This window comes from Lycorma delicatula, chromosome 7 (assembly GCF_047948215.1).
Source record: "Lycorma delicatula isolate Av1 chromosome 7, ASM4794821v1, whole genome shotgun sequence".
NCBI classification, from domain to species: domain Eukaryota; kingdom Metazoa; phylum Arthropoda; class Insecta; order Hemiptera; family Fulgoridae; genus Lycorma; species Lycorma delicatula.
The window spans coordinates 136,665,152-136,679,627 of NC_134461.1; the positions used below are offsets into that span (position 1 = coordinate 136,665,152).

General features: G+C 31.8%; 1 protein-coding gene across 2 annotated transcripts in view; it reads right to left on the bottom strand.

Annotated features, from left to right (window-relative positions):
• The window catches only part of LOC142327950 (alpha-tocopherol transfer protein-like), a 57,456-nt gene that overhangs the window by 21,585 nt on the left and 21,395 nt on the right, over nucleotides 1–14,476 (bottom strand). For both annotated transcript variants that reach the window (XR_012757130.1, XM_075371370.1), the window contains exons 2-4: nucleotides 11,334–11,475; nucleotides 4,942–5,101; nucleotides 139–388 (exon numbers count right to left, since the gene is read on the bottom strand). Coding sequence is in view for 1 of the 2 variants with exons in the window: in XM_075371370.1 (XP_075227485.1) it covers nucleotides 139–388; nucleotides 4,942–5,101; nucleotides 11,334–11,475 (552 nt within the window). In the remaining variant the exon portion in view is untranslated. The remainder of the gene's footprint in view (nucleotides 1–138; nucleotides 389–4,941; nucleotides 5,102–11,333; nucleotides 11,476–14,476) is intronic.

Genomic DNA, 14,476 nt, shown 5'->3' on the forward strand with positions numbered 1-14,476 from the left:
AACAATCTCTATAGAAAAATAAATCTGCATAAAAATTAATAATCTACTTTAATAAAGTATTACACACACTTTTTACAAACTCATAAAAGAATCTAATTGTAGGCATAAAGTTAAAATTTTGTATTCATAAGTACTTACAGTGCTGCATGTGTCTGCTTTTTTAAGAAAAGTCGGTGTAAATTTGAAAAAGTGTTGAGGTGTGGTACCTTTTGAATCTAATATTAATATTCGTCCCTCACTTAAATCTTCATTTATATTTGCATCTAATGTCATTAATGCTGATTTTAACATCAATTCTGGATTAAATAATTCAGGATCTGTGTTGAATAATTTTATAATTGTTACTCTGTAGCCTTCTGGAGTCAGTAATGGTAATGTTATATGTGGCCTGTATTTACAAGTAAAAAATTATATTCTACGTACAAAATTAAAATTAATATTACATTTTATAAGATATTAATAATAATAATAAAAGAGATAAAGCATTGCTAATATTCAGATTATACAGATCGTCGGCTAAAATAGTGCACCAGTTTGTATCTCTTAAGCCAAAAAATACTTAAAGAATCCGTCTGATACCATCAAATCCTCTTTCTATGATTTAAATCTATACTAATCAAATTTATTATGAACAAGCCTTTTTCACAGGAAGTGAAACACAATCGACCTGATTTAGTAGTAACAGACAAGTAGAAAAAGATCACCTCATTTAAAACATGTCACTTTTAACTTGGCAAACAACTCATAGATGATGTATAGAAAAAATTAATGAAGTGATTGAAATTGGTGAATTAAGTAAAGAACGTCTGGAACATGAGAGATTGTTCTCCTTTTGTTTCTTATAAATTTTATTCCTGTTAATGCGTAATGGCTATACTCTTGGCTTTTTGTGTATTGGTGAGGAAATATATATAATTAATTGTATCAGCTCGCCAATAGAGAATGTGAAACGGGAAGTCATGAAGTCATTAAAAGTGTAAGTCTTACCTTTGGTTTTGCATACAAGTAAGGTATATCCTCATATTTACCATTATACCATTAAGAATTCAGCAGAATCGTTTCAAACCTTACCGATGAAAAAAAAAAACACTGTAACTGGTGAAAAACCCTGTAATAATAATTTATTTACTCATTTTTATAACTACATGGTGACTCTATAATAGTTACTGTGGATGACATTATCATCCACGGTAATTTTTATAATGTATAATAATTTCTCTACCTGACTCAGAAATTTCTCAGAAGTCTGAACCTCTGGATGAAAGCCAGAGGTTTCAACATCCCCATGGATGTTGGCGTTATAATAATAAATGGGTGTTTATCAAATCCATGCTGGATACTGGAGTGAATTGTGATGTTTCCTTGGCGTGACGCAAGAACACCGGGCTCTTTACCGAAACTGAGGGATTTTCTTTTGTAATTCTGGACTCAGTTATTGACATTCTAAGTTATCGGAAGCATATAGTCAAGTTCTTTCTAACCGCTACGTCTGTGTGATGCCATGAATGAATCTATTGATCACATGATTGGGGGATGGCTCCGATAGAGTACACATTCTGTCGCAACAATACTGTGAGAATCCTCTTACCAGAAGATTGCTCTAGACCTGGGACTCCTTGTTGAGACTGGAGTCCCAGGAGTCAGGAGACAGGAGTCCCTTGTTGATCTGGGGTCAGAGTAAAGTGAAAGTTGTGTTCATAATTATTGATGCACTAGGTGAAATATCCAACAATCTGCATGGGTCACTGAAAACCCTAGGCGTTTTACCTAACCTCTACCTTATCATCCAGAAATCCGTAATTTTGGACATGTGCACATTGGTAAGGAAGTATATCACTTCTAACCTGGGCCGTTGAAAAATTTATAAATTCAGATGCTTCCGACATCTGTCAATTTGATCATATGATATTTGAATTAATACACTGTAATTAACATTCAGTTACAAAATAAAAGTCCAAACCCTATACCTTAAGCCAGCTGGAGCCTTTTTCTAGCATAAAGATTGAGTTGCGTAAAAATAATAATAAAAATAATGAATTTCTCTCTCTCTCTCACTCACTCACACACACTCTCTCTCTCTCTCTGTTGTTATTAAGAACAGAGTTTTGCATGAGTTTCCTGAGCCTTCTCTTTTGAACTGTTCTCTTTAGTTGCTCACAGCTTAGGCAATTCATATCATCCAGAATATGTCTTATGTTCTCCAGCATACCCTTTTCTCTGTTGTATTTTCTTTCAATCATCCAATCAATAATCATCTTAGGACCCTCTAATCTTTCCCAGTGTATGTACAATTAATGTTCCTCTTCTTTTTCTTGTAGTCTTCCAGAGATTCCTATTCTCATTCATTCATCTGAGTACATTTCATCGTGATTTGGTCTAAAAATCTACTATCCTCATTTTTAAAATTTGCGTATGGCCCCACATCTGAATGCTTCTAAATTCCTTTTCTTAGGAGTTCCAATAGTCCTAATCTTGCTTCCATATAGTGCTACACACCAAATGTAAGTTTTAAGAAACTAATATATACATCCTTAAACATACATGTGTATATTTATCTAAACTAATTTTATTGGTGCTTAGTTAATGCATTTATTGATATAGAAAATAAGAGTAAGATTATTTTTACACACACATATATATATATATATATACATATTTTCTTTTATGTATAATCTTATATTTTATATGTATTTCTGTAAAAAGTAAGCATGGTTGATCAAAAGACTTTTCCAAGGTCATCATCAGCTGTGTTAACAAAATTGAAATGGCAATAAATAAACACTTATCTATATTATTAATTATAAATTAATCTGTAATGTCTCAAACAACAATTAAAAATCTACCTTGCACTATTCAATAATAGAACCCATCTAAACAAACTGTCAAGATAAAATTCTATTAAACATAATAACTGTTTACCATACTAATGTCAACATACTCATTAATTCAGCTCAATAGAAGGACACAAATATATAACGACAAATGTCAGTGACATTGATATTAAATAAAAAATAAATACAATTATAATTAGAATTATAATACCAGTTATAATGATTTCTATATTTGTACAAAAAAGTTATCTGTGTGTGTGTGTGTGTGTGTGTGTGTGTGTGTCTGTTGTTGTTGTTATTGTTGTCGATGACACTCATATCACCCATTCCACTCATAATTTTTATGCCGAGTCTATTTTAGCACATCTCAGTCAACTAAGAGGTCATTATTTTGCCGGTCGATGCTCTAATATTCTAAATTACACAATATTATTATTAAATGAAATATTTTACTTTTTTTTTCTTTTTTTTTATAAAAGTATTTTATTTTATTTTTTACTCATATTTTTTTTAGGTGCTGTAATAAATCTTGTTTATTTTTCATGAGAAATATTTTGATTTTATTACAAAATGAGAAAAATTAAGAGAATATTTGATCTATTGTATAATACGAGGTTTAATAATCTAAAGATTTGTTGTTCCTTATATTTCTGTGATGTGTAGCAAAAAAAAAATCGAGTTATCCTATAGAATTTCGATTATCGAGTGTCACAAGGAAGATGCAGCTATACTTAAATCCGCTCTTACTTTTTCGACAAAACGCGATCGCCACTCCCAAACCGCGATCGTGAATCATTTTTTACCCCAATTGTAAGTTCCTCTTTTTCCTTTCCTTTCAAGAACGAAGAAGAGGGAACGAGCCCAGCATCCACCGACAGCATAGAAGAACGAAGAAAGAAGAAACCTGCACTTTCCCCCGTTCAGCCCTTCAGAGCCACGGAAACAGTAAGGTTAATGGCATGTAATTTCGATTACTGCCGAGTCTCAGAAAGTGTAAATGACCTACGAAGAGGTCATCTGAAGAAGAAAAAGAAGAAAGAAGACCCACTACGCGACCCGCCGTCCGTGACGTGGAATCCGGAAAAAGAGCCCAGCAGAGAAGGGCAGCCACCCAAGAAGTAGATGAAGATCTTCTCCTTTATCCATATCTTAAATATTTTTTACTTACAATTAATTAAATGAGCAATTGTGACTCCCTCCGGAGAAGGGCGCGCATTGCTCCCTCCAAACAACTAGGGCCCCGTTGTGGCGTATTCCTGCTAGCCTATGAAGCGCTAGCACCGAAAGAACTTCAGCGGACGGTTTGAAGGGGAAATACGTCGGGAGCACAAGTTTTAAAAACCTAGTCTCCCGCGGTCGGACCCAGAAGTGGGTTTGAGAACGCTGGTACAAACGGATACGGAATACTAATAAATCCGTCCATAAAATATAATGAAACATTAAAACTTAGACCCGTCATTAAAATAAACCCTTAAACACGCCCGATTACAGAATCATACAGTAGCAAACGACACTGTCCAGGCTCTGCGATTCGTAGGAAGAATTTGTGATACTCCCCTCACCTTTGCGTTCCGTTCCAGCTAAACTAACGACACTGTAACTTTAGTACACATCAATTTGATAATCCAGAGACACTAGAGTTTATACTCTTGATCTAAAAAGATAGAACATTATGTGTTATATAACATTATATATCATTTGGACATAGCTTAATACTAGAATTGATTTGAGTATTGTCTTAATAGGCGTAGAATCTTGTTAAATTACATCATATTTAAAACATAATTATTGTAAAGGAAATAATGCTACAAGATTTAAAATTTAAAGGAGAAAGATATTTTAATCTACCACAGTGTTTTAATAATCTTATACTTTTCGGGTCATCTCTGTACTAAACTAATAACACTGCTGATAAGATACTCTAGGAGCAAACATGCCTATTATCCCTCCTCTCTTTTTCTTTCTCATACACACGCACACGCGCTTGAACAGATGCACACAATAACAAAAATTTTATTTTACAAATAGAATTTATCATTATTTTAAAATATACCGGTCGTATGGAAATTTAAAAATTGTCATTAAATTTATCTTAAGAAAATTTACTTACACAACATTCTTTGTCTGTATTATATCAGCATCAATAGGATCTCTTATCAACATTATTTCAGGTTCAAGTGCTCTTGTTTTAAAATAATTTTCCAATTTTTTTCTTGTTTTTTCCATATCAAATTTACAATGGCTATGAAATCGCTCAAGAAAAACTTCATCTGAAATAGAATAAATTGAAGAAAGATTTTCAGAAAAAAATATTCTTGAACATTAAAAATTACCTTTAAACTAAACATAAGTAAAATTTTTATTTGAATTCTGTTAATTATATATTAATTTACTAGTAACAATGGACTATTGTAAACAGTTTATTGCAAGTTTTTAATTTTAGTTATAAAATACATTTAGAAAAATATATTTCATTTAGTAAAAGTATGTTTCAAAGTTATCTAAACTAATTATGTTGGTGCTTGGTTAATGCATTTATTGATATAGAAAATAGGAATAAGATTATTTTTACATGTATAAAATAATACATGTAGCATCTCGGCTTTTCATCTGGGTTTGAATTCCTATCTTTCTTTTTCCTCTTTAACCTCCAGGAAATACCGTTCAGATATTACTTCAGAGGATGAATGAGGATGATAAGTATGAGTGTAAATGAAGTGTAGTCTTGTACAATCTCAGTTCGACTATCCCTGAGATGTGTGGTCAATTGAAACCCCTACACCAAAGAACACCGGTATCCACGATCTAGTATTCAAATCCGTATAAAAATAACTGCCTGTCCTATTGAACGCTGGAACTCTCGACTTAAAAATCAGCTGTTTTGGGAAGACGCGTTCACTACTAGATCCACCCGGTGGGTTTGAATCCCAACCTTTTTTTTTAATTTATCCCCCCATTCCTCCGGGCCGGATATACAGTTAAGTAAAACTCAGCCCAGGGGAGTGTCCTCCTTTACTCTAAGGGGCCTCCCCACCTACTGGCAGTAAGACTGGCATGGTAGATCCGCCCCCCGGTTGGATCTTTTAATTCTTTATTGCCCACTCTAATGGGGGTACTCCATTACTGGATCCCCCCACTAATTATTAAAAAAAAAGGAACAATAAAAATAACTTATTCAATTACTATTTGATAATCTAATTTTAACTACAATCAAAGGTAACACAGTTTTTATTTTGATTAGAAATGATTAGATGTTGATCAGTCCAGTCGCATGGCATTTTTCATAAGGTGTAACATTTCATTTCCATATTACTACTATCATTCTCTGTGAAGACCTTGCTGATGGTGAGGGGGTTTGATGCTCAGTGCTACAGAAAAGCTGAACCAAAATTGCAACCATATCGCAGAAGTATCTGTTCAGAGCCAGATTAAGGAATGATTCTTGAAACAAGGCAGCAGCTCTTTAAGTAGTTGTTAAGGATATAGGCCAGGAGGACTTAAACGGCCATATCATCACTCAATCTTCTGAGTACTGCGCAGCTGCAAGTAATGGAAAACTACAGCTATTTTTTCCAAGAAAATGTAGCTCTCTTTTCATATAAGAAATATAGAGGCGCCTCCTTGGTAAAATATTCCGGAGGTAAACTAGTCCCCTCTTCGGATGTCCGGGTGGGGACTACTAAAGAAGGGGTCACCAGAAAATTAAAAATAACATTCTACTAGTTGGAGCATGGATTGTTAGAAGTCTAAAATAGGTTAGTAGGTTAGAAAATTTAAAGAGGGAAATGGATAGGTTAAATGTAGATGTAACAGGAATTAGCGAGGTTCGGTGGTAAGAGAAAAACGACTTTTGATCAGGTGATTTTAGAATAATTAACTCAGCATCAAATAAAGGGCAGGCAGGAGTAGGTTTTATAATGAACAAGAAGATAGGGAGAAAGTAGAATATTTCAAAAAGCTTAGCGATAAGATCATTGTAATAGGGATAAAATCAAAACCTAAGCCGACAACGATTTTTAGCATCTATATATGCATACAACTACCCATGATGATGATGATGAGCTAGAGTGTGTATACGAAGAAATTGACGAAGCAATTAACAGTATAAAAGAGGATGAAAATTTAATAATAGTTGGAGATTGGAATGCAAGCATCGGAAAAGGCAAGGAAGGAAATATTGTGGTTGAATACGGACTGGGCAAAAGGAATGAAAGAGGGGACCGACTTATTGAGTTTTGAACAAAATGTAATTTAGTAGTTACCAACACTTAGTTTATAGATCATAATAGCAGAATATACAAATGAAAAATGCCGGGCGATACTACAAAGTATCAAATAGATTATATCATGGTAAAGCAAAGATTTGGAAATCAAATCATCGACTGCAAAGCATATCCAGGAGCAGACATCGAGAGCTACCATAATTTAGTGATAATGAAGTGTAGATTGGGGTTTAAAAACCTAAAGAAAGGTGTCAGATGAATCGGTGGAATTTAGAGAAGCTTGAGGAAGAGGAGGTAAAGAAGATTTTTGAGGAGGATATCGCTAGAGGTCTGTGTAAAAAAATAAGGTAGAAAATATAGAAGAAAATACAGAATGGGAGAATGTTAAAAAGAAAATTCTTAAATCAGCAGAAGCGAGCTTAAATCCATCAGTTCTTAAAAGAGAACTGGTGGAAAATCTTGGACATCAGAGGATATATTGCAACTGATGGATGAACGTAGAAAGTACAAGAATGCTAGTGAAGAGCTTAATAAAAGGAACTATCGACAGTTAAAAAATACTGTAAACAGGAAGTACAAACTAGCGAAAGGAAAGTGGATTAAAGAAAAGTGTTCAGAAGTGAAAGGAAAAATGATCATTGGTAAAATAGACGGAGCATACAGGAAGATTAAGGAAAATTTTGTGGTACATCGTTAAAATCTAATAATGTGTTAAATAAAGATGGTACATCGATTTATAAGATGAAAGAAAAGGTCGATACATGGGTGGAATATACTGAAGAGTTATACGGAGGAAATTAATTAGAAAATGGTGTTATAGAGGAAGTCGAAGAGGATGAAAAGGGAGATACAATAATGAGATTTAAATTTAATAGAGTATTAAAGGATTTTAATAGCGGAGAAGCTCCTGGGATGGACGGGATACCTGTAGAATTACTGCGCAGTGCAGGTGAGGAAGCGATAGATAGATTATACAAACTGGTGAGAAATATTTGTGAAAAAGAGGAAGTTCCGCCAGACTTCAAAAAGAGTGTTAGTGTCATGATACCAAAGAAAGTAGGATGTTCCTCATTCCCAAAATTCCCCCAAAGTATTTATTTTTTTAGGCTGCTTGCTCTACTATTATACTTAGGATGGCATAAAAAAAGTTCAAATAAAGAATATGCAATAAATAAAAAAAAAAAACATTTTTAAATCTTTGGGGAAGGGGGAATTTGGAGGAAAGTCTTTTTTTTTAATTGCAAAATAACATGTACGTATGTACTGAGCTTAATAAAAAGTGATGTTATGATTGCAAATTTTTGAAAAAATTGACTCAAAAGAAACTATCTACCTCACCCCCGGGGGTTATTGAACCCAAACTTTTACCAACAAATTGATTTTAGCACATTAGTCTTCATGTGACTGGTAATATACAATAGACCCATAATCACTGGTCACTAGTCGATTTATCCAGTCAAAGGAAATAAAGTTTCAAAAACGCCAACAGACGTAAAATACTTAGGAACAAACATTACCCCTATCTTTGTTTTGTTTTTCGGGTTCCCTGGGTCATGAAAAGTCAAGAAATGAAAAAAAAATCTTACCTCATTTTTTAATCGATTACTATAGTTTTCTTCTTGCAGCTTAGCTCTAGAGATATGAAACCAGAAAAATAAAAATAAAAATTTATCTCATTCTGTACATTATGTAACTCAAGAATGTAATCATGTTAGTGCATACATAACGACTAACTTATGTTACTGCGTGTTAATTAAATTTACATTTACCAAGATTTTTAGAATTATAAAACGATTATATATATATATATATATATATATATATATATATATAAGAATTATACACACACATATATATATATATAAGAATTATACACACACACACACACACATATATATATATATATATATATATATATATATTCTTCTCATTACTGAATTCTTTTCACTAATGTAACAGGAAATAAATAGTATTAATTAACCTTGTTAAGAACACGGTAAACGTGATTTTGCCATCACGTTGATTAGCAACGTTTTTAACATAATTGAATACTGTTATAGATTACAATCTAAAGATTGAGATCTCTTCAAATAAGTTGGTATTGGGAAATAAAAATAGTTACACCTTTTTGCCTATCTATTAACATTTACAATCGATACCTCATAGGAGAACATAAGTAAATTTGATTCATGTTAATCTCGAAGAAACCCATCATTAAAACATACAAAAGTTCAACACCCCCACAAATAGGAAAAGCACTTGTATAACTGTTTCGAGTAAAATTCAATACTTAACATAGTACTAGAAACAAATCACAGAAAGAAAAAAAAAACAATGTTATCAATAAGAATATATGAAAATAACGCTACAATAAAACAAATATTCATCGGTAAATAGAAACAGCTGTAATTCGTAGACTATCCAACTGAAATTTACTACACACTCCTAGGTTCCTTCTCCAGTACAGTCCTCTAGTTAAATCCTCCAGGTCCAGCACGTGAAAAAAAGGTTTAGTCGTCTGATGTCATCGCTATTGTCCAGTAAATATACAGTCAGATAATTTACATGTTTGTCTAATCTTTGTGCGAGCTAATTTTTTTGGATCTTTTCATAAACAGAAGGTAATCCTAGACAGACACCAATTGATAGTCACTGGTAATTAGAAAATAAACATTTTGTAATAAATTTTTGTCTTATTAATAAATACAGTACTTTTTCTGTTTTACAAAAATTTTAATCGGCGTATGAACTTTAATTTACATATCTGAAGTAGTTTCGAGAAAAAAAATCGATGATTTTACAGAAGTTTCAAGATATAAAAGTATAAAGATTTTAAGAAGATAAGATAAGAAGTATAAAGATTTTTCCTTAAAATGTATAAATAACGAAGAAATATACTGGAACATTTTTTTTAGTTTAATCTTTGACTCTTCTAAAAGTTTTAATATGTTTCCTCAACAGTGGTAAAACGAAGGGGGAATACTGTGTTTGGCAGTCTATTTATGTTTGTTTGTTCTCACTTAGTACCCTAATGGAAAATCCAATTTTTGATAAAAGTGTTGTCAAAGATGTCAGATACATTCAATTCTGCTTCTTATTATAGGGTTGGCTCTCTTAAATAACAATAAAATAAAAATTGATTTGACACACTACAAAATAAAAAGGTATGTATTTAAGAAATTTTTCATTTAAATATCATACTTATAAAATTATTTAGGTGTTAATTACAAATTAGTTAATTTTTATAATTTAAGCCAAAACAAAACTGAAAGTATCACGTGCTTTAATGTTAATTTTCTTGTGAGATTTTTTGGAATGGGTAACTTGAGTTACAAAACTGGATAAAAACAAACTATTTTGCGATTTAAAAAATTAATTAATATATAGTTAATACAATTAAAAAAAATGTTTTATAAGTTCATTACCCATTTAAAAAAGTTATTGTACGTCAAATATAAAAAATAGAGTTTCCCCCCCCCCCCAATTTATAGAATTTCACTCCAGATTTCTCAAAAACGACTGGAGATAGAGTTATGAGACCTATAAGTTTTATTACAGTTCTTTTCTTTTTACCAACAAATTTTTTAAATTCAAAATTAGTTGAGGGTAAAGGTATTCAGATCGTAAGTCTTATCAGATTGTATATGTTTGTATACATTAGAAAGAATTTAGAAGTCGGCTTTCACTCATTATTCGGAAGATTTAATGTCCTTTTCAAGGGTCCTTTTGCCTTAAAAAGAAAGTTTTCGATCAATGAGCCAGTCTTTTCTTATTTAAGAAATATTTGGATATTAACTGTTCAATCATTACAGAAGCTGCGGGTTCCACAAATAAATAGGAAAGATATATGCTTGAAGTTACCAGACGAGACAGGAAGAACTATATATAAATGGATTAAAGAACAGACAAAAGTAGATAATATTATCGTGAAACTTTAAGAATTAAAATGACGGTGGCAGTCCAAGTAGCAAGAACATTTAATGGCAGATGGACTAAATATCACTTTAATGGATACTATTGGATGTTAAACACCCACGAAAAAGAACAAAAAAGACCAAGGCTCGTTAGATCGATATTGTTATAAAGTACACTGGACCGAATTGTCAGAAAATCGCACAAGTCTGTATTAGTTGGAAACGTACTGAAGAGGCTTCATCCTGCAGTGGATCGATAACCGCTGAATTGATGATTTATGTATATACATAGAATAATAAAAATATATGAATATTAATTTGTTCCTTTTTGGTAATTTAAGCATCGTATCTATTTTTTATTTTACCTTCAACAGTTGGCAGAAATGGGTCAGATGCAAGCCAAGATTTTAATACTGCAACATTTTTTTTTATGGATTCTCTGTCTGTGCCCATTCTTCTAATGAATTCTTCAATCTTTTCTTGTGTTGGCTGCTCAAACTGTATTTTCTGTAAAAAAAAATAAAAGTAGTACTTAATGCTGAATTTTGTTGTAAAGTTATTTCAATGCAACTTTTTTTTAGTTAAGTATTGTTATAAAGGGAACAGTTTGAGTCGCACAGAAAACCGATTTAATGATTGGGGGAATTCAGATTTAATTTAAGTATAAATCTTTTTCATCCTAAATATTAAATATATTTATTTTTACTTGCACTATAATATTATCAGGATAATTTATGATATATTAAAAAAAAAAGAAGTTTTTCTTATTCCTAGAACTTTGCCACGTTATCAAACTATGAACAATAAATATACGAGGTGTGTGAGAAAAGTAATGAGACTTACCTTTTACTTTCCAAAGTTATTATTTTTTTCAAACAATATTATCCCCTTCAAAAAAGTTCCCTTGGGCACCTATATACCGGCGGAGTCGTTGTTCCCACTCCTGGTAGCAGCGCTGGAAGGCTTCAACTGGTAAGGCATTTAACTGGTCGGTCACACTCTTTTAAATTTTCTCCAGAGTTCCAAAATGACGTCTCTTTAAGACATGTTTCAATTTCGGGAAAAGTAAAAAGTCAGAAGGACTCAAGTCGGGGGAATAGGGGGGGTTGAGGAACCGTAGGAATGCGTTTTGAGGTCAAAAATTCCGTGATGGAAATGGCCGTGTGACACGGTGCATTGTCATGAAACCTTTCGCATGTCCAGATCGTCTGTCAAAATTTCATGTACGATGAAAATGTTTGAAATTTAACTGTTCACTCATCATCCTTATTGTTAAATGACGGTCTGATCTCACAAGAACCCTCACACGCTCGACGTTTTCATCAGATTTTGAAGTTGAAGGTCTCCCTGAGCGAGGTTGATGTTCAACGTGTTGTCGGCCTTCCAAAAATGATTTCTGCTGGTGGAAAACTTGTGCTCTTGATAAGCAATGTTCCCCATAGGCCTTTTTAAATTTTTCAAAGGTCACACACACGGATTCTTCAAGTTTAACGCAAAACTTGATCACACAACGTCGCTCTAAATTCCGAAGCTCCATTTTCGTAACACACAACAAAAACACAAGTTCACTGATGGCGCTGTAAAAAATAATGTGTTAGTTGAACGGAATTGAATCTCGTACTGATCATGTGGAAGGGATGAAGAAACCGATTTAGCACAGACCGGTAGACACAGCGTTGCCAGATCGTTCGCAGTGTTACCAATCTCATTACTTTTCTCACACACCTCGTATGTAGAACCACAAATATTATTCAGTAAAATTAATGGAAGTTTAATATTATACATGAAAAATTCATAATTATATTTTTACAAACTTATTTTACTTTTGAATATATATATATATATATATAATAACATAAACTTTAGATTTTAGATTGTAATCGTCTTCTTTAGTTAAAGAAAAAAGAGAACTACAGTATTTGGCTTCTCATAAATTATTCATATATATATATATATATATATATATATATATATATATATATTCAGAATGACTCAGTAGAAAAGGGGAATAATTTGGCAACTAATTCTAGAACTTGAAATAAGGAAAAAATGTCATACAAACATAGAACCAAAACGCTTTTTTACTTAGTTATGGCTAGCGAGAAATCATGCCAGGATTTTAGTTTGCCTAGTGAAATGAGTTGATACTGAAATTTTTAAGTCTTATATAAAGAACAAACTTGATTGTTTCTTTTGTTTTTGACCAAAAAAATCGAGTAAAACAGGTCCCAGAAGTGTACCTACCGTAGTTTTCATGATAACCAACGTAAAACAGAAAAATTCGGTGACGAAAAAATTTAGTAATAAGTTTAATGAAAATTAAATATGTATATACACACACACACACACACACACACACACACACACACACACACACACACAAAATCGGTAGATTTTAATTGTTGGTTATTAATAATTTAAAATGTGAGAGTAAACTGCTAGTCTAAATTTGTTCTGGTGGTGGTTACGAGTTTAAATCCTGAGAAAGATGTGGTGTTTTATCTACTTTACTATCATTTTATCAATTTCACTTCCTTTAAAATTTGAGTGAAATCATATCCAAGAATGTTTGAAGTAAAACGCACTAATTAAAAATTATTTGCTAAATAATTCTATGGGTTCTTTCATAAATATGTGAAATTTTATACTCTAAGTTATTAATATCAAAAGAAATGAGAAGCCTTCTCGCATTCATTGCTGGTTGGAATTTCCAAAATTTTATACTGACTCCTGAGATAGGTGTGAATGTGTATTAACATGTAAATTCACGAATGGCTGGTTTTCACCTTCAAGATTTCTTTTAAAATATTTTTTTTTTTTTAATCAGCTATATAGCAACAAGTATTGGTAACAATGCATCCCACCATTTTTTTTTCTCTATCTTGCACAGTTATAAAATACAAGGTATAACTTGTAGTATGGTAATTAATACACGCGAATTCCATGACATCCTTGAAAAAATGTTTTTGTAATATAAAAAAACTTGTTTATATTTATTTTTAATTGTTAACTTTTCTAATGAAAAAAAACAAAAAAAAACGTGTAGTTACCTTAGTCTCAATTTTTAATAATCTAAAAGCTGGTATTTATGATTAAATCTTAACCATATATGAGGATATTATTCAGCAGAGTGAAAGTTCCAGATAAAATAAATATAGTTTCAAAGAAACTAATATTAAATGCAAATTATTACTTTTATTAATGCTCTGATTAATTTAATAAAAAAACGTAAAGCTAGATGTTATTAAAATTTTCGTGTTATGAAAACTCTTAAAATTGAACAAATAAAAGATGTAAATGATTGAAATATACCACAATCTGAACGGAGCAAATTTTTGATGTAGCAAAAGCATAATTTAGTTAAAATTCATTACAAATATTGATAATTGTAAAATAAAATTTTACTAATATTAAGGAAGAATATTATAACATTTTTATATTCTCTGAAATGAAATTGGACAGATCCCATCATCCAAATGAAAAATATTTAATCGGTAAGATAAAATAA